Source organism: Gorilla gorilla, chromosome 7, assembly GCF_029281585.2.
Source record: "Gorilla gorilla gorilla isolate KB3781 chromosome 7, NHGRI_mGorGor1-v2.1_pri, whole genome shotgun sequence".
In the NCBI taxonomy this organism is placed as follows: domain Eukaryota; kingdom Metazoa; phylum Chordata; class Mammalia; order Primates; family Hominidae; genus Gorilla; species Gorilla gorilla.
The window spans coordinates 147,262,431-147,286,346 of record NC_073231.2 but is presented as its reverse complement, the minus strand read 5'-3'; the positions used below and the strand labels follow the sequence as shown (position 1 = coordinate 147,286,346).

At 63.7% G+C, this 23,916-nt stretch overlaps 1 protein-coding gene across 8 annotated transcripts in view; it reads right to left on the bottom strand.

Moving 5' to 3' along the window:
* Positions 1 to 231: 231 nt before the first annotated feature.
* PTP4A3 (protein tyrosine phosphatase 4A3) overlaps positions 232 to 23,916 on the bottom strand; it is a 45,618-nt gene continuing 21,933 nt past the window's right edge. Inside the window, exons 1-7 of one of the 8 annotated variants that reach the window (XM_055348022.2) lie at positions 21,528 to 21,631; positions 9,849 to 10,071; positions 9,106 to 9,270; positions 6,307 to 6,399; positions 4,380 to 4,510; positions 3,630 to 3,704; positions 232 to 791 (exon numbers count right to left, since the gene is read on the bottom strand). In XM_055348022.2, the coding sequence (XP_055203997.1) occupies positions 674 to 791; positions 3,630 to 3,704; positions 4,380 to 4,510; positions 6,307 to 6,399; positions 9,106 to 9,210 (522 nt within the window). In that variant the 5' untranslated portion in view covers positions 9,211 to 9,270; positions 9,849 to 10,071; positions 21,528 to 21,631 and the 3' untranslated portion in view covers positions 232 to 673. Of the gene's footprint in view, positions 792 to 3,629; positions 3,705 to 4,379; positions 4,511 to 6,306; positions 6,400 to 9,105; positions 10,072 to 10,457; positions 11,244 to 13,406; positions 13,594 to 21,527; positions 21,633 to 23,916 lie in introns of those variants that run through there. The other 7 variants (XM_055348026.2, XM_031013902.3, XM_063709550.1 and 4 more) reach the window with 7 other exon arrangements.

Here is a 23,916-nt window from a genome sequence, read left to right as displayed (position 1 = left end):
CACGGCCACCCTGGCCAAGGCAGGGCTCCCACCTCAGTATCAGGACAGGACAGGGCAGGCCGGCCCCTGGGTCGGGGTGCAAGGACCCAGAGCGGCCACCAGAGGGCAGCGCAAGAGCACGCGGGAGCCCCATCCTGGGCAGCAGCCCAGGATCCAGACAGCAGCCTCTGGGGGGCCCCCAGGCCACCAGCCCGCCCCGCCTGACGCTGCAGCCCACTCCACACACACGGCCACGGCTCCTGTTTTATTGCCTTCGAGTGTCCGGAGCACCTGACTGCCCCGGGGTCTAATAATTTAAGGTGCCGAGAACAGGTCAGGGCAACGGGTCGCAAAATAGGGGCTGGGGGCCCAGTGGTTACAAAATATACCCCCACCCCACAACAAACAGGCTAGAGGAGACCAGCCTGGCTGGTGTGGGAGGGGGCGGGCAGAGGGCGCCCGACCCACCTCAGAGAGAGAGAGCCACGGCCAGCGCCGCCAGAGGGAGTGGCAGAGACAGGAGAAAGGGCCCAGAGGCCACACAGGGCCCGAGGGGCTCCTCGCTCCTCGGACACAAGTGCACGGAGGTGTCGGGGAGGAAAAGGCGATGTGGGGCCAGCCAAGGCCTGGAGTCCCTGCTGGGCTGGGCAGAGCAGGGCTGGGCAGGGCCTCCAGGTCCAGCCAAGGTCCTGAGCTACATAACACAGCACCGGGTCTTGTGCGTGTGTGGGTCTTTGAACCGCAGCCTCTGTTTGGGCCGGTATTTCTCCAGGTAGGTGAGCTGCTTGCTGTTGATGGCTCCGCGGCGCTTCCTGGGAAGAGGGGAACAGGAACAGAGATCATCCAAGGACCTGGCTTGGCCATCTCACCTGCCCCAGGGAGCTGGAAGCTGAGAGTGCAGTGGGCTGGAGTAAGGCCTTGAGGCTGGCCAAGCCCCTCCTGTCCCAGGGCCTTGGCACGGCTGCTCCCAGAGTCACAGTCACCCTTTCCTGGCCCCCTGCAGCTCACCCCTGCTTGCCTTCCAAACTAACCAAAGCGCCACCTCCTCCAGGCTGACTCTGGGCTCCCTAAGGCCCCCAGGCTTCCCCAGCTCGGTAGGACCCACCCCAAGGCCATGAGCAGGCAACAAGGGTGGTGCCTGGGCACCTCCACCATCCAGGAAGGGGGGCCTGTGAGTAAGGGAGGGGCTGAGCCCAGAATTCCAGCCCAGCTGCGCAACCTTCCCTTACAGCAAGGACCTGGGCTGCATGCTCACCCTGTCCCCACCATCCCTGCCACCTGGTCCTTACAGCGGAAACCTGAGCTGTACACTCACCCTGTCCCCGCCACCTGGTCCTTACAGCGGGGACCTGGGCTGTGCGCTCACCCTGTCCCAGCCACCTGGTCCTTACAGCAGGGACCTGGGCTGTGTGCTCACCCTGTCCCAGCCACCTGGTCCTTACAGCGGGGACCTGGACTGTGTGCTCACCCTGTCCCCGCCACCAGGTCCTTACAGCGGGGACCTGGACTGTGTGCTCACCCTGTCCCCGCCACCTGGTCCTTACAGCGGGGACCTGGACTGTGTGCTCACCCTATCCCCGCCACCTGGTCCTTACAGCGGGGACCTGGGCTGTGTGCTCACCCTGTCCCCGCCACCTGGTCCTTACAGCGGAAACCTGGGCTGTACGCTCACCCTGTCCCTGCCACCTGGTCCTTACAGCAGGGACCTGGGCTGTGTGCTCACCCTGTCCCAGCCACCTGGTCCTTACAGCGGGGACCTGGACTGTGTGCTCACCCTGTCCCCGCCACCAGGTCCTTACAGCGGGGACCTGGACTGTGTGCTCACCCTGTCCCCGCCACCTGGTCCTTACAGCGGGGACCTGGACTGTGTGCTCACCCTATCCCCGCCACCTGGTCCTTACAGAGGGGACCTGGGCTATGTGCACACCCTGTCCCCGCCACCTGGTCCTTACAGCGGAAACCTGGGCTGTACGCTCACCCTGTCCCTGCCACCTGGTCCTTACAGCGGGGACCTGGGCTATGTGCTCACCCTGCCCCACCACCTGGTCCTTGACCACATGTACCTGGCTGGGGTGGACAGGAAGACTTCCTGGAGAGGATGCTGCAGCCACACCTGAGAGGCCCTGAGGTGACAGGCATTGAGGGGCGAGGGCTGCCCACCCAGCGCCTCTGGAGGCTCATCCATCCCCACCTGCCATGACCTCAGGCGTGGCCACAGGCTGGCCCTGGCCAAGGAAGTGGGAGCAGCAGTAGCGCGAGGAGTCTCTGCCCAGCAAAGCTGCAGGTGCCCCGTGTGGCTCCACCGTGCTCGTTTCCTCGCCCAGCAGCCGGCACACTGGGGAAGGCGCAGCCCTCAGCCACGCCTCCGCGTAGGGCCCCCGCCAACAGACACGCAACAGGGGCAAGAAACGCCCGTGCTGTTCTGAGTCGTTGGGGTTCGGGCCTGGCTGTTTCCGCAGCATGGCCCAACCTGTCCTGACCAGCGCAGCCTCAGGTGTGGGGAGCCACACAGCAAAAGCCACAAGGGAGAGACAAGCCCTTGCTCGGTGAGACGTGGGGTGGGGAGACAACCCGGGGAAGGTGTACACCCGCATGTGTGAGAATGCACGTCACGTATGAGTGCACGCGTGTACACGCCTGAGTGCATCCCTGTGTGTCCATGTGTGCAAATACCCGCTTGTCTGTATGTGCCTGTGTTCACACACCTGCCTGTACGTGAGTGTGTGCCTGCGTATGCCCGGGTCTGTGTGGGCACACATGTGCTTGTGTGTGAATGTGTGCCTGTATGACCCCCACGCGTGTCTGTGTGTGAGTGTGCACATCCCATGGTCCCCAGGGAGACCTGAGCACCTGCAGGCCACGCTCTCGCACAGACCCACAGGGCCAGCTGGCATGGCTGGGAACAAGCCTGCCTCTGGGAGGAAGAGATGGCCCCACCAGCCAAGCCTGTCCGAGGAGTACCACAGGTGTGTCACACTCACGGGCACACACATGGTGGGCTGGGCAGGGGCAGGCTTCAGGTGCCGCATCTGTTCCTCCAGAGTTGGCCCTGCCATCCCGGCCAGACTCCCCCAGGACCCCCTGGGCAGTGGGCAGATGGCAGCCCTCCCCAGGGAGGCCACCAAGTGACAGGGATGGGGCAGGCGAGCTGGCCTAGAAGCCTCCAAGGAGGGCGGGGAGGGGCTGAGCTGGAGAGCTCGGGGTTGGGGGGTGGGGTGGTGAGCAGCTAGACTCAGAGTAGTCCTGAGACACTAGCCCAGTGTCAGCGTCCCTGGGGGTGGACACGGTGTGGTGTGGGGTTTCAGGTTCTAGTCTTTCATGGAGGGACTGAACTGGCTGGCTCTGGGGGTCCTTCCACCCCCGTCAGGATGGTTGCGAGAGAAGGAGCTCTGTCTGTGGAGGGCGGGCAGGACGGCGTGGCGGGTGGCCTCGCTGTGTCCCTGTGTGGCTGCATGGTCACTCGGGGGCTGCTGTCCCCACCCATCAGAAACACCTCGGGCTTCCCCGTTTCTGCAGCAAGGCCCAGCTTGTGCTGATCGACGCAGCCTCAGGGCGACGGAACCACACAGCCAATGCCGCCACCCTTCGTGGGCAGCCGGATCTCCCCTCTCCCAGCGCTCACAGCCCACCCCACCACCGTGGCCACTCACTGGCGGATGAACTGGATGGCGTCCTCGTACTTCATCCCGCTCTCAATAAGGGCCAGCGCCACAAGGACTGGAGCCCTGGGGGCAAACAGCAGGGCGGGGGTCATCGGAGCCTGCGCACCCCTGTCCCCTTGACAGGGCACCTGCTGAAGATGCAGGGCACGGGGGCCCAAGGGGCCCAGAATCCCCCCTGCCTGAAGCTCCCCCATGGAGGCCACAGCCTCACAGCCCAGCCTGAGCACTGGGTCTAAATCCTGGCTCCTCCCAGGCAACCTCTCTGTGATCTGCTGGAGGAGGGTTAAATAAGAGCTGGCGGGTGAAGTGCTAAGAGCCGGATCCAGGCCTGCTATCAACTCTGCTCGCCTGGGTTTCCCTCTGCAGATGGGGGTGTCCCACTGGTCATGTCATCCGATCCCAGCTGCCATTCTTCCTCCCGTTCTCCCAGCAGGGAGTCTGAGGCCCCAGCTGTGTGTGGGGGGATCTTTGTGTCTGGAGAGGGGGACGGCAGCCCTTTCCTACACAAGATGTCAGGATGGTTTCAACCACAGCAGGAAGAAGTTGGGTTAGACTTTGGGAAGCACTTCCTCTCTGTGATGCTGGGAGAGGACCAGCCTGGGAGCCCCAGCACTAGGGGCATGGGCCTCCTGTGTCGCGTGGACGTGTGTTCAAGACCCACATCCAAAAGCGAGGCTGTCAGACCACGAGATGCCCAACCACCTGACATGGCGAGCCCCACCCCGCCCCGACACTCACCGGCCCAGGCCCGCCACACAGTGCACAGCCACGCAGCTGCCGGGGGCCTCACAGAACTTGGCCTTCACCAGGCTCAGCCAGTCTTCCACTACCTTGCCGGGCGGGGGCGCCCCATCGTCAAACGGCCAGTCCTACGGAGGGAAGCAGACATGAGGACCCCCGGCTGAGGGAGGGTAGAGAGGCGGCCCTGGGGCTCAGGCGAGGAAAGGGAGCTCTGAGAGGCAGAGGATGCCAGGAGCCCACTAGGGTGGGGGCAGCAGACCCAGAGGGCACACAGGAGGGGCACAGCTTGCCTATGGGCACCCCATGGTGAGTGCTTCAGACTCCTCATCATTCCCCGTACACTGCAGCTGTCCCCTCCTCCAGGAAGCCTTCCTGGACCACCCCACCCCTTTCTGAATAGAGCCTGCTCCAGAGTCGCACAAATCCTAATCCCCACACCTGTCAGCCCAAGCTCTGGTTCTGGGGTCACAATCCCTCACGCCTGTGTGCCGGTGGCAGCCTGAGAGGTTTTGGGTCGGCTGGTGCAAAGGGTCTCATCCCCTGTGCTGGCATGCAAAGATGGCTGGCACATGCCACACACAGCCCAGGTGCCAGGAAGGACTGAAGACAGGGCTGTGGGGCGAGACAGGGCCCACATTTCCGAGGGCAGGACTCAAAACAGGCGGTTCCACCGGGCCCCGGCCCATTGTTCCTGGGGGTTAATTTGGTCTTGGAAGATGACCTGCGCTTCCCACTGTCCCGTCCCCCAGCGCCCTAGATCGGTGGGCAACGTGAGTCTTCCTAGGGGAGGGCCCGGGCCAGGGTGCTGCAGTAGGAGTGGACACGTTTCAGTCTTGGGAAGACGGGTTCATGCAGGGACTGTGCCAGGCATGGGGCTGTCTGGTGCCAGGGAGAGCCCGCTGGGCCCACTGAGGCAGACACACAGCCCTTGGGGGCATCTCACCCCTCCCCAGCCTCCAGGCAGGGCAACTCCTAGAGACAACCGGTGTCACGGCTACTTACGTCTGACCCCAATCCCTCCCACTGCTGTGGAAGGGGAGGGAGGGTGTGGGCGCACCCCGTGCAAGAAGCGGGGACATGCCTTTGCCTCCCATTCTTCCAAGCAGCCTCGCTTTGAGGTGAGGAACCCAAGGCTCGGAGTGACCTGCAGGGTCGCAAGGCTGGGGAGGGCAGAGGCGGGACACAGCCCAAGGCCTGTCTGACCCCAAACCGCCAGCGCTGCCACCATGCCAAACCGCCAAGCTGAGGTCACAAAACTGCAACCCCAGCCAAAAGCAGAGTCCTGGGATGAAAAGCAGTGACTGAGGGGTGCTCCGCACTGAGGAGACTGAGGCCCAGGCGCAGCTGGGCAGGCCTGCACCAGGGGGGCAGTCGTCCACCAGGCCGGGGGTGGACCCCCTGGGGCTGGCTCTGGGCCTGCGGCTGCTGTGGCCCACACCCCAAGGATATCGCAGCAGAACCGCCCCACCCCCCGCCCAGACCTGGGTCCCCAGGGCCAAAGAAGCCGAGGAAACTGCCCAAGGGTCCTCCCCAGGAGCCTGCTGCCTGGCAACAGGGCCCCAGCCGCCCAGGCAGCAAGACTGAGATGCACCCAAGACAGGCCCAGAGGAGGGCCTGAGACAGGCGGAGGAGCCCACCTGCCACCTTGGCCGATGCACCAAGCATGTGCCACCCCTGCCTGGCGAGCCGTGCTGGCCCACCCTAGAGACAGAAAGACGGGTGCGCAAGGGTGACTTTGTTGAGGTCACACGGCCCAACACCCTGGCCTTCCCTTGATGTACCCAGACACACACGTGGCCCAGGCACAGACATGCCCGGGGCTGCCACAAGAGGGGCACCAAACCCTCTGCGCAGGCCCAGAGCCCCCCGCCCCACCCTCCCCCGGTGGCAGCAGTGACTAGGGTCCCCGTGGCTCGCGCCTCACCACAACGGTGATGCCATCCTTCTCCAGCGGCGTTTTGTCATAGGTCACTTCACACACGCGCACCACAGTGGTAGCCCCGTACTTCTTCAGGTCCTGGGGGTGGGAGGACGGAGGAGGCCGGGCTGGGCTGGGGCTGCAGGGCTCAGGGGGCAGGACCCACTCACCAGGGCTCCCAGGGCACAGCTGTGTCCCCCACAGTCACCCAGGACTTGGACATGTCCCCTCAGACCTCTCGGGGTGGAGCCCTGTCCCCTCAGTCCCCCGGGGCAGGGTCATGGCCCCTGAAGCCCCCAGGGAAGGGCATGTCACCCTCCAGCCAGGCAGACCCTGATGCAGTGAGGTCCACCAAGAGTGGACTTCAGGCTCCACTACTGGTCGAGGTGGTGTCTGGCTGTGGAAGAGCCTGTCCTAGGTCCCTTGGGCCACCCAGCAGAGGCAAAGGTGTCCCCACCTACATTCACGGTAACTGGCAGCTGGGACCCCAGCTGCCCAGCACACCACTCCCTCCTCTGGAGTGCTCAGGACCCCAGATCTACCAGCAAGGACATTTCTTCCAGAAAAGCTACTGGGTCCCCACAGCAGGAACTGGACTCCCCAGCCCACGTGTGAGCCCCTGCATCCGAACAGCGACCCCAGCTGAGCCGCAGGGATGGGTCCAGTTTTTAGGGTCTAAGAGGGGCGGGCATCAGCTGGGGCGCCTCAGAGCAGGGAGGGTGGGCACCGCTCAGATGGCAGCCAGGAGGAAGATGGGCCCTGTACGCCAGCAGGGAAGCCCCACACGACCAGGGAAAAGGTCGTGGTAGTTCACAGCCAGGCCGATATTTATACTCCCACCGCGGAGGATCCACTCCACAGGGGTCACGTGCTGGGGCTGTTCCCACCCCACCTGCTCTCGTAGCTATTTTGGGAGGGGTGAGGAATCAGCTGATGGGTCTTGCTGGTCACGGGACAGGGACCTGGAACACAGAGAGGCCAGCACCCAACTATCTGAGAATGCAGGGAGCAGGTAGGGTGCTGGGCTCTGTGGCCATGGGGTACCTCAGAGGCCCTCTGCACCCTCAGCAGAGGGAATGGCCACCCAGCCCAGGGCTCAGCCCTGGCCCTGGTCACAGGCTGAGCCCTTCCTGATCCTGGTCACACACTGAGCCCTGATCCTGGTCACGTCCTGAGCCTTGATAGTCACACACCTCTGAGCCCTAATCCTGGTCACGTGCTGAGCCCCCAACCCTGGTCACACATTGAGCCCTGATCCTGGTCACATACCGAGCCTTGATCTGGGTCACACACTGAGCCCTGATCCTGGTCAGACACTAAGCGTTAACCCTGGTCACAGGATGAGCCCTCCCTAACCCTGCTCACCTACTAAGCCCCAATCCTGGTCACACACTGAACCCTGATGTTGGACACACACTGAGCTTCGACCCTGGTCACATACTGAGCCCTGATCCCAGACACACACCAAACCCTGGCCCTGGTCACACACTAAGCCCTGATCCTGGTCAAACACTGAGCCCCAACCTTGGTCACATACTGAGCGCTGATCCTGGACAGACACTGAGCCCTGATCCTGGACACACACTGAGCCCTGATCCTGGACACACACTGAGTCCCAACCTTGGTCACACACTGAGCCCTGATCCCAGACACACACCGAACCCTGACCCTGGTCACACAGAGCCCTGATCCTGGTCAAACAGCGAGCCCCAACCTTGGTCACACACTGAGACCTGACCTTGGTTACAGACTTAACCCCGATCCCAGTCATATTCTGAGGCCTCACCCTGGCCACTCACCGTGCTGTTCTCGCCAATCTTTCTGTAGATGCTGCTGTTATCTCAAGGGTCTCAGCTGCGAGAGAGACAGCCATCTTCTGTAGGGCACCTGGCTCAGTGTCCAGGGTCCAGGCTCCCTGATGGCAAGGTGCCCAATGCCTTCTGCTGCTCTACAGTTCTCAATGCCCTCTCACGCCCAAATCTGTTTCATTATGACAAGACCATGATGGCTTATCTCATGTCACAGGGGAAAGGACTCAGCCATAAATGACCCTGCACACAGCTGCAGCCTCTCACACAGCCTGGCAGTCAGAGGCTCTGTCAACGGCCCCACACACAACTGCAGACAGACGCTGCAAACGGCCCCAGGCCTGCAAACAGCAGGGCGTTCTGCAGAGGCCAGGCTCCTCCAGGAGGCCATGCAGGTCGCTCCAGACTCCACTCCCAAGAAAGCTTCTGTAAACGCATCTCATCCCATCTGCCAGGGTTGCCAGCGGCAGGTATCTCTGCTGCCTCTCCAGGGCACAGCGGTCCCTCCCTCCTGTGGTCAGCGCTGACCCTTGCTCAGTCCCTCCTCACACAGAGATCTGGGCCCTGAAACCCCTAGTCCAGCCTGGTCTAACCTGAGGCCTCATCCAGAGCCCAGCAACATCTGGGACAGCAAAGGGCTCGGGAGGGCCCCAGCCCAGGCCACGGCTGAGCACACACAGCCTGGTCCATGTTATCCCCCTGCCTCACCCCCTGCCTCTATCCACACAGCGTGGAGTCCCTCCACGCTGCACGCCAGCCTCCTGCAGGCCTCCCAGGGGACCCCGTTGATCCCCCAACACCCTCAACCCCGACCCCCGGGGCACCCCCATGTCCCTCCTCCAGGATCCTGTAACAGGCGACTGGGCTTTGCTCCAAGGCTGTGAGCCCTGTCTGGCCAGCTGGGGCTGGGGACCCCTCTTGGGAGGCCTGAGGGCAGCTCAGCCGGGCTTCCCAGACACCTGGCCCACCTGCCTGCCACGCCTCCATCTCCACTCACCTCAATGAAGGTGCTGAGCGTGGCGTTGGTGGGGTTGTGGGTGATGAGGAAGCGCATGTGTTTGTAGCTCACCTCCACCGGGGCCGGGCGGTTCATCCGAGCCATGGCGCCTCCCGACGGGCCCGGCAGGGCAGAAGAGACTGCAGAGAAGGCTGGGGACACGACCTGAGAAGTCCCCACACACCCCCAAAAAATGAGGAGAACGAGATCCCTGTGCTTGTCCAAGAGAAACGAGATCTAAAAACCCACCTCCATACCCTGCACAAATATTGTGCAAATACTTGGGTGTGGGGGAGGAAGCTGCCCACTGTTTGGATAATTAAAAAAGAAAACCCAACTCTTAAAAAAGAAAAGGAACAAAACAGCCCGCCCCCCCCCCCCCCCCCCACACCCAACCAAAGTAAAGCAGGCAACTCCAAACTCCCGTCTCTCAGAGCTGGATAGTCATAAAGAGGCAAAAAATAAAAAGAACAACCAAAAAAGTTCAGCAAAGAAAACTTAAAAACCCAAAGTGAACCCGGCCGCCAAGCAGTGTCCAGAGCTGGACCCCACGCCAGGGGTGCCCTCTCCACATTGGTGGATGGGCAGACAGCCCCCTTCACTCAGAGGTGGGCCCCAAGCCCCCAAGGGCCAGAGGAAGAATGAACTTGAACTGAACGAACTCCAGCTGCCTTGGGCCAGGGGTCACGGGCAGTGGCCGTGGGGACAGCGGCCTCTAACGTGCGGGGCCTGTGTCACGTTACCCCATCGGGGTACGGTGAGTCCTGGAGTGGGGCAGGGGGCTCAGGCGGTAGAGCTGGCCCCAGGCTGGGCAGCAGAGGCCATCGGCAGGTGAGGGCAATGGTGAGAGCCAGTGGCGCGGGGACCCCTCAGCAGGAGGCGCGGCGACCCTGGGTGCAGCAGTGCTTAGGGCTGGGCCCCGTGGCCCACTCCATGAACCCCAGGTGGGTCCACAGCACACAGCATCTGTGGGGAAAGATGAAGGAAATGAATAGAAAGGGGTCACAGGGGGCCCCGCCTCCCACAAGGGGTTCATGCCTGTCATGAGCCCACAGTCACAGGCGACACCTCTCCCAGAGCCCTCCTCCTGACCATGCTGAGAGAATGACCCTCTTGGGTCTATTTCCTTATGTGGGAGCACAAGGAAGCACAGCTCCTGCCAGGACTGACCCAGGGCCCAGAGGCGACAGGGTAGCCACCACACAGCCAGCAGGGCATGACGGAGGACAGAGGGGACAGGGATTTCAGGGACACCCCCGAGGACATGATGAACCCCAGCACACAGATGACAGATCCCTCTGTGGGGACAGAGGCTGAGTTCCTAAGAAGCCTGAGCCTGGGCCCCTGCCCACCTGCTGTGATCTGCGGAAACTCCACCCCAGGACAGCTGCCCTCTCCTCTTCCGATTCTTGGCCACTGTGAACATCTGAGCCCAGGTGTCTCTGGGTGGCCCATCCTCAGGGAATGGGGCCCAGGCACTCGGTCAGTGCTGCCAGCACAGGGAGGTGAGGGGTCTGGCCCCACACGCGGCCGTGGGCCACCCTAATCACCTCTTGCTTTCTGCAGAAAGTCTCCTGCCTGTCAGCAGCCCCCTGTCCACCAGTGTCCCCCCGCCACTGTGTCTCCACTGCTCACACAGGTCTCAGCCAGGCTCGGCGATAAACAGGCCAGCTCTGCCCCTCCAGGAGCTCAGGGAGGCGGGGACAGACCACGCCAATGGGCCAGCCATCAGGCACACATGCCAAGGTGGTGACAGCACAGGTGGCCAGGAGTGGGTTCACACCATGACAGGGCCCTGAAGAGGGGAGGCGGCAGGGGGGGCCACAGCAACCCAAGGCACCTCCACACCTGCCTCTCTCCCTTTCTGGGTCTCATGACCCCAAAGCTCCCAGGCAAAGGGGTTCCAGGAGCACGCAGCCCCCTTCCCTCTCTACGGAAGGGCTGGGAGACCTCGAGCAAGGTGCCGGCCTCTTTGTTACCCCATTAGCACGATGAGGGGTGACACAAGTGACCCAAGCTGTACTTGGGCACTGCTGCTGAGGGGTCCCCGCACTGCTGGCCCTGGCTGTGACCCAGCTGTTAGCAGACTCTCCAGCCCCCTAGACTCAACCCAAGCCCGGCCCTGTCACTACTGCCTGCTACCCAAGAAAAGGCACTTCAGGGCCCCTCGCCCAGCAGAGCCCTCCATTCCCCAACCCACCCCCTCTCACCTGTGCCCCTGCCCCAGCCCCAGCACCCCCTTCCCAGCTGCCCACCAGGCAGGCTGGGCCCTTGGAGCTTCAGCCCAGGTGCAAGTAGGGCTTGAGGCCTGGGCCCCTGGACTCAGAGGGTGGCTACCTGGGACAGTGGGCTCCTCCTTGCCTGCCCTCCACACCCTGGGTGGCAGCCAGCGCTCATGGGCTCAGAGCAGCCGCCACACCTCAGGCTCTGTCCAGTGCATGGTTCTGGGAAGGTTAAAATGGGCGGTGGGTGCCAGGCGCAGTGGGTCACTCCTGTAATCCCAGCATTTTGGGAGGCCAAGGCGGGCGGATCACCTGAGGTCAGGAGTTCCAGACCAGCCTGACCAACATGGAGAAACCCCATCTCTACTAAAAATAAAAAAATAAAAAATTAGCCAGGCATGGAGGTGCACGCCTGTAATCCCAGCTACTCGGGAGGCTGAGGCAGGAGAATCGCTTGAACCCCGGAGGCAGAGGTTGCAGTGAGCCGAGATCGCTCCATCGCCCTCTAGCCTGGGCAACAAGCGCAAAACTCCGTCTCAAAAAAAAAAAAAACGGGCTGTAGGGTGGGAGCCCCAGAAGGAGGTAAAGGTGGAGACAAGGATACTGTCCCTGGTCCCGCCAGTCCCCACCTTGCCCGACTGGAGGGAGCACAGGCTCTGAGTGTGGGTGAGGGAAGCCACCACGTGCTAACAGCACACAAACACCTGGGTTCCTCTTGGGGCAGCAGGATGTCCCTGTGTGCACACGGGAGCCGAGCTCATGTTTACAGAAAGAAAGGAGGAAAAGCACCAGAGAAACCACAGTATTGGGCCTCTCCCTGACGGGCTGACCAACCCCTCACACCTACAGCTGCCAGGGACCCGGGAAGACCCCACAGGCACCAGCACGTGGCCTGGACCTGCTGCCTAGTGGCCCGGCACAGGTCCTCAGGGCTGCAGGCTACTGGGAGGGAGGAGGCTCTACCATCCCACACTACCCCCCACTGAAGGCCTAAGGATGCCACACATCTGCCGGAATCAGGGGGTTAGCCTGGGCTACGCTCAGGGGTCACAGCCCAGGCTAGAATGGGGTTAGGGGTCCAGGGAGAGGCTGGACCAGGCTGGGCTGGGGTCTTGCCACACACCCCACTTGTCTCTGCAGCCTAGGGCCCCTACCCCTGCCCCAGGTGAGAGCAAAGCAATGATGCCCTGGCACCACTATGTGGCTCTGCCCTGCCTGGTGGCTGTCCCCCAAGGGAGAAAACCCCTCCATAACCACATGCCCCCAGTGAGGTCACCAGGTAGGGCCCTGAGAGCAAGGGTTAAGGATCCCCAGGGATGGGCACTGAGAACTCCCTGAAGCCAAAGCCTCAGGCTTCCCATCTGCGAAATGGGGACAGGTTTACCCTGCCTCCATGTGTCGTGAGTCGCTACCACCCCCACCAAGCCCGCGGCCCACAGCACGGGGACCCATTGGCAGCCATGGCCCCTCCTTTCCCTCCTGCTACCAAGCCCTGCAGAACCCTTCCCAAGATCTGGCTCAGCCTCCTCGGGCCAGCAGGCCCAGAGCCCTCAGCTATTTCTCAAGACCCTTTAAGGGAGAGTCCATCCTTGTCCCTGTTTGAGAGATGAGGAAACAAGCCAGGGAGACGGGAGAACATTCTCCACCAGGGCCACCCCAGGCGTCCAGTTAACTGGGTTCTCTCTGGCTCAAATCTAGGAGGCAGGAACAACACGCAGCGCCCTGCACAGAAGAGGAAATCGAGGTTCAGGGACGCTACCGCTCTCCTTCCCGATGGCACAGCAGGTTAGGAAGTTTGAATCCAGCCCCCGCTTCAGACAGGGCCCCCCCTGTGATTTTGGGGGAGGAGGCTGGAGGCCCGGGTCTCAGCGGGTCTCAGGAGAAGTAAGCTGCACCGCGGTCAGGGCTGAGGTGGGCGCTCTGGGGAGTCCCGGGGAACCAGTCGCGGGTGGGGTCGTGGTAACGGGCGCGGCCCCCTCCCTGGGTGCCAGCGGGGCTCCCGCCCAGCCATCCGGAGGGCGCCACCTCTTCCCCGGCGGGGCTGGGGTCCCGGAAGGCCTGGGTCCGCCGCGTCCCCACCTGCCAGGCTCACCCGCGCCGCAGGCGTCCCGCCGCCTCCATACGCGCCGGCCGGGCGGTGCCCACGGTGCTGGGCCTGGGTCGGGGCGCCGCCCCTCCGCCGCGGAGCCGGCTCCAGGCGCTGCCGCCACCGCCGCCTGCGGCTATTTATAGCGCCCGGGCGTCACGTGGGGGGCGTGACCGGCGGGCGACCCAGCTGCCGGGGGCTCCCACACCTGCCGCCTAAATATAGCCGCGCCCTGCCCGGGAAACAAAGGGGCCGCGCAGGGCGGGCGCGGGGAAGAGGAAGTCCGGCCAGGAAAGGGAAGTGCGGGGCGCGGCGAGGGCTGGGGGCGCTGCCGCCCGGGACCCCTCCTTCCTCCCGCCGGTCGGCCCAGCGCCCTCTCCCGGTGCGCGCCCTCCCTAGAACCTCGGAGCTCCCCCTGGCCCCCTCATGGGGCTGCACGGGCCTGTGGGCTCGGGGTCCGGAGGGCAGGAGCCGCCGGGCCGCGCTCCTGGTGGGGAGGCCTGGACGGAGCGCGCCCAGCTTTGGAAATGGAAATGCGGCCCCGCTGTGCAGGTGCTGTCCTGCACCCTGAGGAGGAGGGCGCCCGAGTCCCTCCAGTTCAGACCCCCTGCCCAGCTCACCAGCCCCACCGCCCGGGCACTCCTCCATGAATTTACTCAGCACCCACCGTGCCAGACACTGCTGTCCCCTCACTTAATCCTCACGACCCAGCTGTGGCTGGCTACGCTGGTCTCTCCTAGCGTACTGGTGAGGAAACTGAGGCACTGCAACGAGGAACACCCTGAGGTAACACCGGCAGGCAGGATTCAGACAGGCGGCGGGCTCCACAAACTCTGAGGCTCGGCACTGATGCCCCCTCTTCCAGGAAGCCCTCCCAGACCCTCTCAAGCAAACGCCTCCCTGCGACTCCTGGCTCTGCCTCCTGGGAGCACTGTGCCGGGAACTCATGTGCTCCCCAGACTATGAACCCCAGGGATGCAGCTGGCATCACCGCCCACTCTGTGCCCGCCCTGGCCACCCAGGGCCCTCAGAGCAGGGTGGAGGGGCACAGATGGTACCCCCAGCACAGGGTCCCTGGAGGTGTGGCCTTGCTTGCAGCTCTCAAACAACCTGGTCCCTGCCATCTGAGGTCATCAAGGGGCCCAGCTGAGAGCACGACCCCCCCTCCCCCTGCCAGGCTACCCCCACTCACACTTCCAGAAAGCATCACCATCAGCCTGGCCCAGCTGTGCCGGCAACCCTCGCCTCCTCCCACCTCCAGGTGGGCAAGCAGGCTGGAGAGCAGAGGACAGGAGGGCTGTGCCCAGTCTGAAGGGCCCCATGGGAGCCTCCACCCAAGGGCACACCAAGCCAGGTAGCCCTGCCTGCCAGCTCATGGACCCCCAAGGGTGTGAGCTCCCTGGCAAGGACACCCACCCACGTGGGTGCACCCAGCGCCACAGGGAGACGCTAGGCTCTGACTCCTGCCCAGTGCTCTCAGCTCACCACTTCCAGCAGCATCTCCCTGAAGGTTGAAGGCAGGAATGGGTCAGCTTCAGGGACTCTGCCCCACCAATCTCCAACCTTAGCCACTTTCTAAGGATACCAGGCTAGACACTGCATTCCACAAGCAAGACACACACCTGCCACACTGCACTGACAAACCATAACAGCACAGAGAAGCTGAGCAACCCTTCTGAGTCACACAGCCAGAAGGCAGAAGAACCACATTTGGAGCTGGGTCTTGCTGCCCCCCCAGAGACCCTGCTTATCCCCACCCTAGCCCTCTGGGAGAGAGGACCTCTGGGGTAAGCTGCTCCTGCCACCCCAGCCTCAGTTTTCTTATCCATAAAAGGGGTCTCAGAGTGAAAGTTCCCATCAAGCTCTGTGAGGCTACAACCAGACAGAGCCCATAGCCTCTGGCACTACAAAAGTGGACCCCGGCATCCTCATCACCCCCACCCAGGCTCCACCCCCTTGCCTGGGGCCCTCTGGCCGGGCCTGGGGGGCACCTGCTGCAGCTGGCACAGCCCCAGGCCTTTCGGAGAAGTCTATTTATAACCAGGCAGGAGCCGTTCCTGGAATCCTCCCAGAGCGGGCCCAAGTCCGCCCATTGCTAGGGGGGCCAGGAGGGGAGACCCGAGCAGGCCAAGCCCACGCTTGATGCACTAGGACGCCTTCCCAGAGTCCTCCAGGCCCCTGCACCCGGCAGCTCCAAGGGCCCAGTCTCCTCACTGCCACATCCCCCCATGCCATCCCATCCCCTCTCCCCACCCCACCCCATACCCTCTCCCCACCCCACCCCATACCCTCTCCCCACCCCACCCCAGTCCCCACCCCACCCCCTCACCCCACCCCACCCCCTCTCCCCACCCCGCCCCATCCCCTCTCCGCACCCCACTCCATCCCCTCTCCCCACCCCACCCCCAATCCCCACCCCACCCCATCCCCTCTCCCCACCCCACCCCACACCCTCTCCCCACCCCACTCCCTCACCCCACCCCCTCACCCCACCCCCTCTCCCCACCCCGCCCATTCCCTCTCCGCACCCCACTCCATCCCCTCTCCCCACCCCACCCCACATCCCCACCCCACCCCATCCCCTCTCCCCACTCCACCCCCTCTCCTCTCCCCACCCCACCCCATCCCCTCTCCCCACCCCACCCCATCCCCTCTCCCCTTGCTATGTGTCCTTTAGAGTAGCCCTTCACAGGCCCCAGGGAAGGCATCCCAACTGGAGGAGGGCTGAGAGATCCTCAGTTTCACCCCACCTCCCACACAGGCCCTGGCACCAAGAGGGCTCCCACTTGTTTGTGGAAGGAACAAATGACCCAACATTGTGGGCAGACGTCCAGATCTGGGACACATCCAGAACCCATCACGGAATCTCGACCCCTGAGGCCTAGAGGAAACTCAAAGGTCACCTACGCCACACCTAAGCACCAGCTTGCACACCTCTGGTGATGGGGACCTCACTACTCCTTAGCAGCCCTCGTGCCCTCCGCCTCCAGGCAGCCTCCCAAGCTGTTGGTCCCAGGCCCCCTCTCTGGTGCTTCTGAGCACTCATTGCAGGGACGGGGACCAGCAGGAGGAAAGCCCCTGAGCAGAAGCCCCAGGATGGCAGGTGATCTGGAGGGTAGGAGGTCAGGGAAGGCTTCCTGGAGGAACTGGCCAGTGGGGAGGCAGGCATGCTCCTGATGCCTGGAGTCTCACATCAGGCTTGACCCACTACCCCAACTCCCTGTGTGACCCTAGGCCAGTGCTAGCCCTCTGGGGCCCATGGCCGCCTTTACAGATAGAGACGCTGCCAGAAAGGAAAGCCACCTTCCGAGATGGTGCCAGCTCCAAGCCAGTCATGGGGTGCCTGGCTGCGGCCTGGAAGCAGAGCTGTTGGGCGCCGGCTCGGGTTCTACCCACTGGGCATCTACAAACGACTGTGGGCTCCAAGGACATGCCCCTGTGCTCAGCTGCTGCCCGTCCAGGCTGCACACAGCTTTAACAGTGCCTCCTGGGGCATTTCGCTAACTTGCCAACCCAGGAGGCCTGCCCTGCTCCTCCTGAAGCTGCTCACATGCTGCCAGCCACCAGCAGTGCCCAGGCAGGCCACAGTTCCACCACAGACCTGGGGGCTGTAACCACTGCTTCCACAGGCAGGCGGGTAGGTGGGCACCTGGCGAGAGCATGGACGAGGCCATGGGGCTCCACTCAGGCTGCCATTGGGCCCCAGGCACCCAGCATCAGGCAGGCAGCAGGTGATGCCCGCCAAGCACTAGGAGCCTCCCAAATCTGTGGCCACTCAGGCCCTGCCAGGCCCACCCGGAGCCTCCCAACCTCCAATGGCACCAGGAGAACCACCCAGGTGATGGGTAGAAACCTGACCCCAGGAGGTGCTTAATACCACACTATGGCCTGCTGCGATGCCCAATCCCAGCCCAGGACTCAGACCCCTACCCCCATAGCCCAGCGCCAAGCCCCAGCCCTCTCCACCTGGACTCAGCTCAGCCAGCCTCACCCTTGTGGGCCTGGACCGTTCCCTAACGGGACCTGGGATGCCAGAAGAAAGGAGCAAGGAAGGACAGGTGGCAGGGGGAGGAGGTAGAAGAGGGGGACGGTCACAGGGAGGGGTTCTGACCCCACTCACAAGGTGGCACCAAACCACGGCAGTCAGGACTGGGCTCTGGGCTCATAGGGCCTAGGGTCAAGCCCAGTGCTGCCTGTGACCGTTTCTCCCCTCTGAGCCCTGGTTCCCCACCTGTAAAAGGTATGGCAAGCCCTGGCTCACCGGGGTCTTGAGGGGTCGAGGGGACAAGGGGACAGTGGACACTGACAGCTGGAAGACGGGGCCTCTGGCAGCAGCTTAGATGAGGAAACTGAGGCACGGCCAGGGGAAGTGTGACTCCCAAATGTGGCCATGCAAACCTTCACCCCTTCTGCCGCCCTAGAAGCCCACCTGGTGGTAGAACAGGTAGGGCATCTTCCCTGCCTGGGGGCGTGACACAGCCAGGCCCCCCTCCCAACTCCCCTCACCCTGCCCTTGTCATTCCCCCAGCACCCCAGCCCCCCACCTGCCCTTCCTGGGGGCCGGGATGGGGGTGTCAGTGCTTGGAAAGCATCCCAGCAGCCACTGCCAGCCAGGCCACCTGTTGACACCACACGGTGCCACACTCCGGCACATAAGGCCTGCATCCTGGGCTGCCTGCCCTGCCCAAAGCCCACCACCCACCTCCCCATCCCTGCAGGGGGCGTCCTGCCCTCTACACTGCCCTGCACCCTCCCGAGGCTCAGCAGTGCCTCTGAGCCTCCCCTACTCCCACCCTGGACCACAAGACTCCCACCAACGAGGACTGGAGACCAGGCATTCATCCACTCATTCATCCGTTCATTCATCCAATTTGACAAATATGTACTGAGCACCTTCAAGGGCCAGGTGCTGGGCTAAGCTTGGGAGATTCAGGAAAGAAATGGACAGAAACAGCACACAGCCTGCCCACCTTCTCCTGCCCTCCCAGGTGGGGCTGCCCAGCCACCCCTCCACCCCCTGCCCTGCCAAGCTGCCTCCCAGACTCCCTGGGCGGGTGGGCCAGGTAATGACAATATCGTGAGTTTCCAGGGAGGGGTCCAGGGTGCCCACATGCTGGCATCTCTACTGAGTCAGGGGTCACTTCCTCCCTGGAGCCAAGCCACTTGGTTCCTCAAAGAGACCCCATGCCAACCTGTGCCTCAGTTTCCCAGGCTGTCACAAACAGGGTTAGAATGTAGGATGCCTGGCTCACAGCGGAGACACCGCCACGGCAGGCAGATCAGGACCCAGGGCCGTCAGGCCTCCACTCCCCCTACTGTCCCCAGCCGTCGGCCTAGCCAAGGCCTCCACAAGCTGCCTCTACAGGGCTGCCCACCTCCCCTCCGAGCCCACCCTTACAAGCTCCCTCCCCACCTCCCAGCCTGGGTCATGCTCTCCTGGGAACACCACCTCCTCAGGGGAATCTTCACTACCTAGTAACAGCCACTCCCTGCACCTCAGCTTCCTCCTTGGAAATAAATGAATCAGGTCATGAAAAGTGCTCAGAATAGTGCCTAGTGCTGCCTGCGTGGCCCCTGTATCCCCAAACCCCAGAAAGGATGCCACCCCTTCTCCTCTGGTCTTGGTCTGGGTCCAGCGAGGAATGGGCCACCCAGGCCTGGGCATCCTCCGAGGCCACAGTGAGCCCCTGGCCGCTGCCTCCCTGACCCCTGCCTCGCTGCGGGCCCAGGTCTCAGGGCCTGTCACCCATGTCATTATGCCTTCTCCTTGTCAATGTCCCTGACACCCCCAGGCAGCTCAGGACCCCAACCAGAGAACCAAATGGGAGAGCACAGATCTGCCTCCAGAGGGCCACCGCTGGGCCAGCCCCGCTTCCACCATCGAGGCCCCAGGGGCCCACTGGTCTCCCCACCTGATTGGGGTCTCTAGTCTACCACCCCTCCTGTCCCCCACCCCCACCCAGCCAGCCAGCCAGCCCAGCCTCCTCACCAGGGCAGGTATCAAGGGAGGTCCACGCATCCTTGTCTCTGAGGGCAGCTTGGTTGAGGTTTGGTAAGTGTGCAGCCCAACTCCAGCCCAGACTAGACTTGGGGTCAAGAGCCCATGTCAGCTGCCCACCCACCCGGCAAGCCACCCCCTACAGCGAGGCCTGGCACAGGATTGGAGACTGGCCCCCACCCTGCTGCTGCTCACATACCTTCCATGGCTCCCTATGGCCTACACACCAAGTACCGGCTTTTCAGCCTGGCACACTGGCCCCTCTGCCCTTGCCTCCCTCACAGGTGAGGAGGGGAAGGGATTGTAGGAGTCACACCTCCAGGCACCCTTTTCTCTCTGCCCAGAATGTCCCAGGACACACCTCCTCATGCTCAAGACCAGACCAGAGTCCCTCCTCCTCCAGGAAGCCTGCAGGTACCCTCAGTGCCTGGGTCTCCCCTATCACGTTTCCATTCATACGTGTACCTGCCAAACACCCTCTGGGCTCCAGACCCCATGATAGGTGCTGGGTGGGGGTCAGGGGTGAGCAAACCCCATCACCCACACTCAGAGGGCACTGGTTGGTCAGTGGGGGCGGGGGGACACACACTAACCAGGCAAAGGATTATGGCAATGGGAAGTGGCATGTGACCCAGAGAACCATTGATTCCCATCCCTCCTGTGATTGCTGCGGGGAGCAATCACGGAGGCCTCTCTGAGGAGGTGGCCTTCAGGCAGGGTAGGATCCTCCCAGAGGGTGGTATGGGCTCCCAAGGTGGGGAATGTACCAGACTCTCCACTGAGCCCCACGAGCACAGCACACATCAAGTCTGTCCCCACTGGCATCTCAGAGCCCTTTCATGCCCCATGTTCCATCACCCCCGCCCCCATGCGTGATGTCACCCTCACCACAGACCCAAGCCTATGAGCCCCATCTGACACAGAGGCGGGCCGGACGGGGCAGAGCTGCGGGAAACCAGGTTTTCCAGTGCTAAGCCCAGGGCTCCTTCTCTTCCACCCCAGCAAATCCTGAGAGCCTTATGTGTTCAAGCCCAGGGGAGGCTGACCACACGCGGGCAGCCTGCAGAGCAGCCGAGCAGACGGCAGGAGACTCACGCCTGGACTCAGCCACTGCACCCCAGGCCAGCTTCTCAGATCCTCAACTCAGCCAGGGACTGGCCAACCAACCCAGAAAGCCACTGGGACTTCAGACCTCACAGGGATGATTAAAACCCAAGAGCAGATGACCACCTAAGCTGCCATGTGTTAACAGTAATTGTGACATTTGCCACATATTGGGAACCTGATTTTTGACAGAGCCTGATTATTGTCGGGGTCAGTAGGTCCTGAGTCTCCGCTGCTTATTGGGTGGGGAGCTTCTGCGGCTCTGAACCCCCGCTGACGTGCCCTGCACAGCGGGGTTCAGCAGCCTCCCCGGCTGCTGTGAGGATGAGGTGGTGAAGCTGGTTCACACTCCGGTGCGGGAGTCGAATCTGCTCTAATGGCCATGCCAACCACGGGGCCGCGTGGCCAGGTTCCGGTCCCACGGCACCTCTAAGGGCACCTGTGTGACTGGGGTGACCCAGGCAGCCCTGGTCCACCCTGCCGTCCTGGAGTGACCGCTCACAGGACCTCCTTTAGTGACAGAGTGATAAGGGACAAACCATGCGGCCACTGCGTGATGACTCTCAGCTGTTAAGACAGGCCACGAGCAGAGGGGATCGGGAGCTTTCTCCTCCGCAGAAGAATCAGGTTGACCCCCACCCCCGGACCCCCACCCCCGCCTCCGGATGGTGCGGCTGGGAGTGGAGGCCAGACGTCAGCGATCTCGGGACCCAGCTCGAAGGGCCGGCCTCCGCACCGACGCGCACACCGAGGCCGGGGCATCGCCACGTGCGGTCTGAGGCAAAGAGCCCAAGGAGAGCGGGGTCCCGGCGCCGCCGTTCGGGGGAGCCCTGGAGGAGGCGCTTCCGCCACCAGGGCGGCGCCCTCGCCCACCCGATCGACTGCACGCTCAGGCCCAGCGGCGCGCGTGCGCGGAAGGCAGCGTTCCCCACCCCCACCCCGACCCCTCGCGGGCCCCTCTCCCTGGTCTGTCCCACGTCCCGGGCCAGCCAAAGCCGGCGCAGACACTCACCCGGCAGGCCGGTCCTCCGCGCTCCGAGTCAGCCGAGCCGCGCCGCGGGCTTTATCCCCGCCTGCGCCGGCCCTCCCCGCCCCCGCGCCCCCCTCCCCTGCCCTGCCCTGCCCGCTCCACTCCACTCGCTCCCCCCTCCCCACGCCTTCCACTCCCCTCCCCGCACCCCCACCCTCACCGTCCCTCTGACCAACCCCCCCCCGCCCGGCCCCGGCCCCTACCCCTCTCCCCGCCGTGCCCCCTAACCCTCTCCCCGCCACGCCCCCTACCCTTCACCACCCCCGCCCCCTGCCTTTTACCCCCTCGCCCCGCCCCCTGCCCCCGGCCCCCCCCGCCCCGCCCCCTGCCCCCCGCCCTCCGCGCAGGTCAAAAGGGCCCACCCGGAGTCATGTGGGAGGCGGGGGCGCGGGGCTGGGCACTCCCCCGAAGGATCCCGGAACGCTCCGGCTGCGGCCTCGAATACGGACCGGGGCCGCAGGGTCCCAGGGCTGCGGCGGGCACCCTGGTCCCGGCCAGAGGGCAAGAGGGTCCCTCCAGCGCTGGCCTGGGCTCTGGGGCCCACGGGGGACAGGGCGGTCCCTAGGGCTCTGTAACAGCGGGAGCGAGCGGGAGGGGGCGGGAGGGGGCGGGAGGGGGATGGCGCACGGAGACCCAGGCCCTGTAGTTGGGGTGGGGAAAGACTGGGGGCTGTCCAGGGCTCCGGCCTGTCTCCCCACTGCCTGCTGCAGGCTGGGAAGAGGGTCTCAGGGCCCGTTCCTTGCTGCGCTGGAGGGAGCCTCACTGCATCCCCACCACTCCCACCTGCCCACACAGAAGGGCCCGGACCCTGCAGCCTGCCCCGGCTTCACTCCCAGGTGGCAGCCCTGGGCTCAGCAGGCCCTCACTTCATCCTTTTGTCCCCATTTCCTCCAGGAGGAAGTGCAGGGAGACAGGGAGACAGGCGACTTAGTGGACCCCACCCAGGCCCCCCGCCACCCACACCCAACCCCCACCCCACATACACAACTTCTAACATAGTTCCTTCCGCAGGAAGTGGGAACTCCACCAGTGGAGGAGGGGCTGTTCCTGCAGTCCAGGGCCCGGGTCACTTGCCCCTCCCCCATCAGGATGCTGCCCTAGGCCTGGTGATATCAGGAGGGGGCGGAGCCCTTGTACCTCACCCTGGAAAGGATGAGGGGGCGTCTCTCAGGCCAGCCCAGCCCCCAGGACTCTACCTCCTGGGGCAGAGAGCGGTCACTAAGAAGTCCACCCTTATCCCTGCTCCCCCCAGTCACCAAGACAGCTGCCCCATAACTCACCACCCCCTGCCTAGGCACCCGATCCACCTGTGCCAGTCTGGGGCTGCCCAACAGTCCCTACCCCCCCCCCAGCCCAGGGCTCTTCCCAAGCTCAGTGCCCGCATTCTCCTCAGCCGCCTGCCCGAACCTCTCCTGCTCCTCAAGACCCCGGCCAGGTGCAGAGACTCACACACCTGCCACCAGGCTGCTGCTCCCACACGCCCTCTGTCTGGCTGCCCTTCTCTCTCCCTACCGGGCCACCTCTTCCAGCCTCCCGGTGAGTGAACCTCCCCTGCCCCAGCCACCTTCCACCACTACAGTCCCAGAAGCCAGGTCTACCTGGAGTCACCCACCAGGCTGGGCCCCCAGACCCTAGGGCCACACTCGGCCCCTTTTGATCTCCCCATGGGAGGATACAAACCTCAGAGGATTATTGTACACAAATGGCCTAATGTCCAGCGAGTGGACAGGACAGCTCCACAATGGCAGGCCAAGTCAGTGGCTCAGACAGGACTCCCAGTCCAGTGCTCATGCCTCACCTCCCAGGATGACTGAGAAGCCAGTGTGGAAACCGCCCAATGGGAAGCTCTGGCAAGCACACACACTGACCTGCATACACAGAGATGTGTGCTCACGTGCACACACACACACACATGCCACAGAAACAGATGACCAGATCAGATGCCTGTGCCAGGAAGATGGGGACCCCATTGCCCCGCAGCAGTCCAGCCCCACGACACCCACCAGAGCCTCCAGGGACACCGTGAGCCCGAATCCTCCATGTCCTCCTGTCCACACAGCATCTTTACACCATGAGCCCTGAATCCTCCATGTCCTCCTGTCCACACAGCATCTTTCATCTTGCCTGGAAGGCCTCTGCCCAGGCTGGAAGGAGGATGGCACAGCCACACCAGCTGTGGACCAGTCACTGCCCTCCCTGCGGCAACCCTGACCCATCTTGGAACAGACACAGCTGGACTCCTGAGTGTTTCCAAAGCCATGGCGTCTGTAACATGCAGGTTCCCAGGCCACACCCAGACCAGGTGCCCCACTCACATGCGCACACGTGGTCCCACCTTGCCCTGGGCAGGAGGGAGCCGTGTTCTGACGGC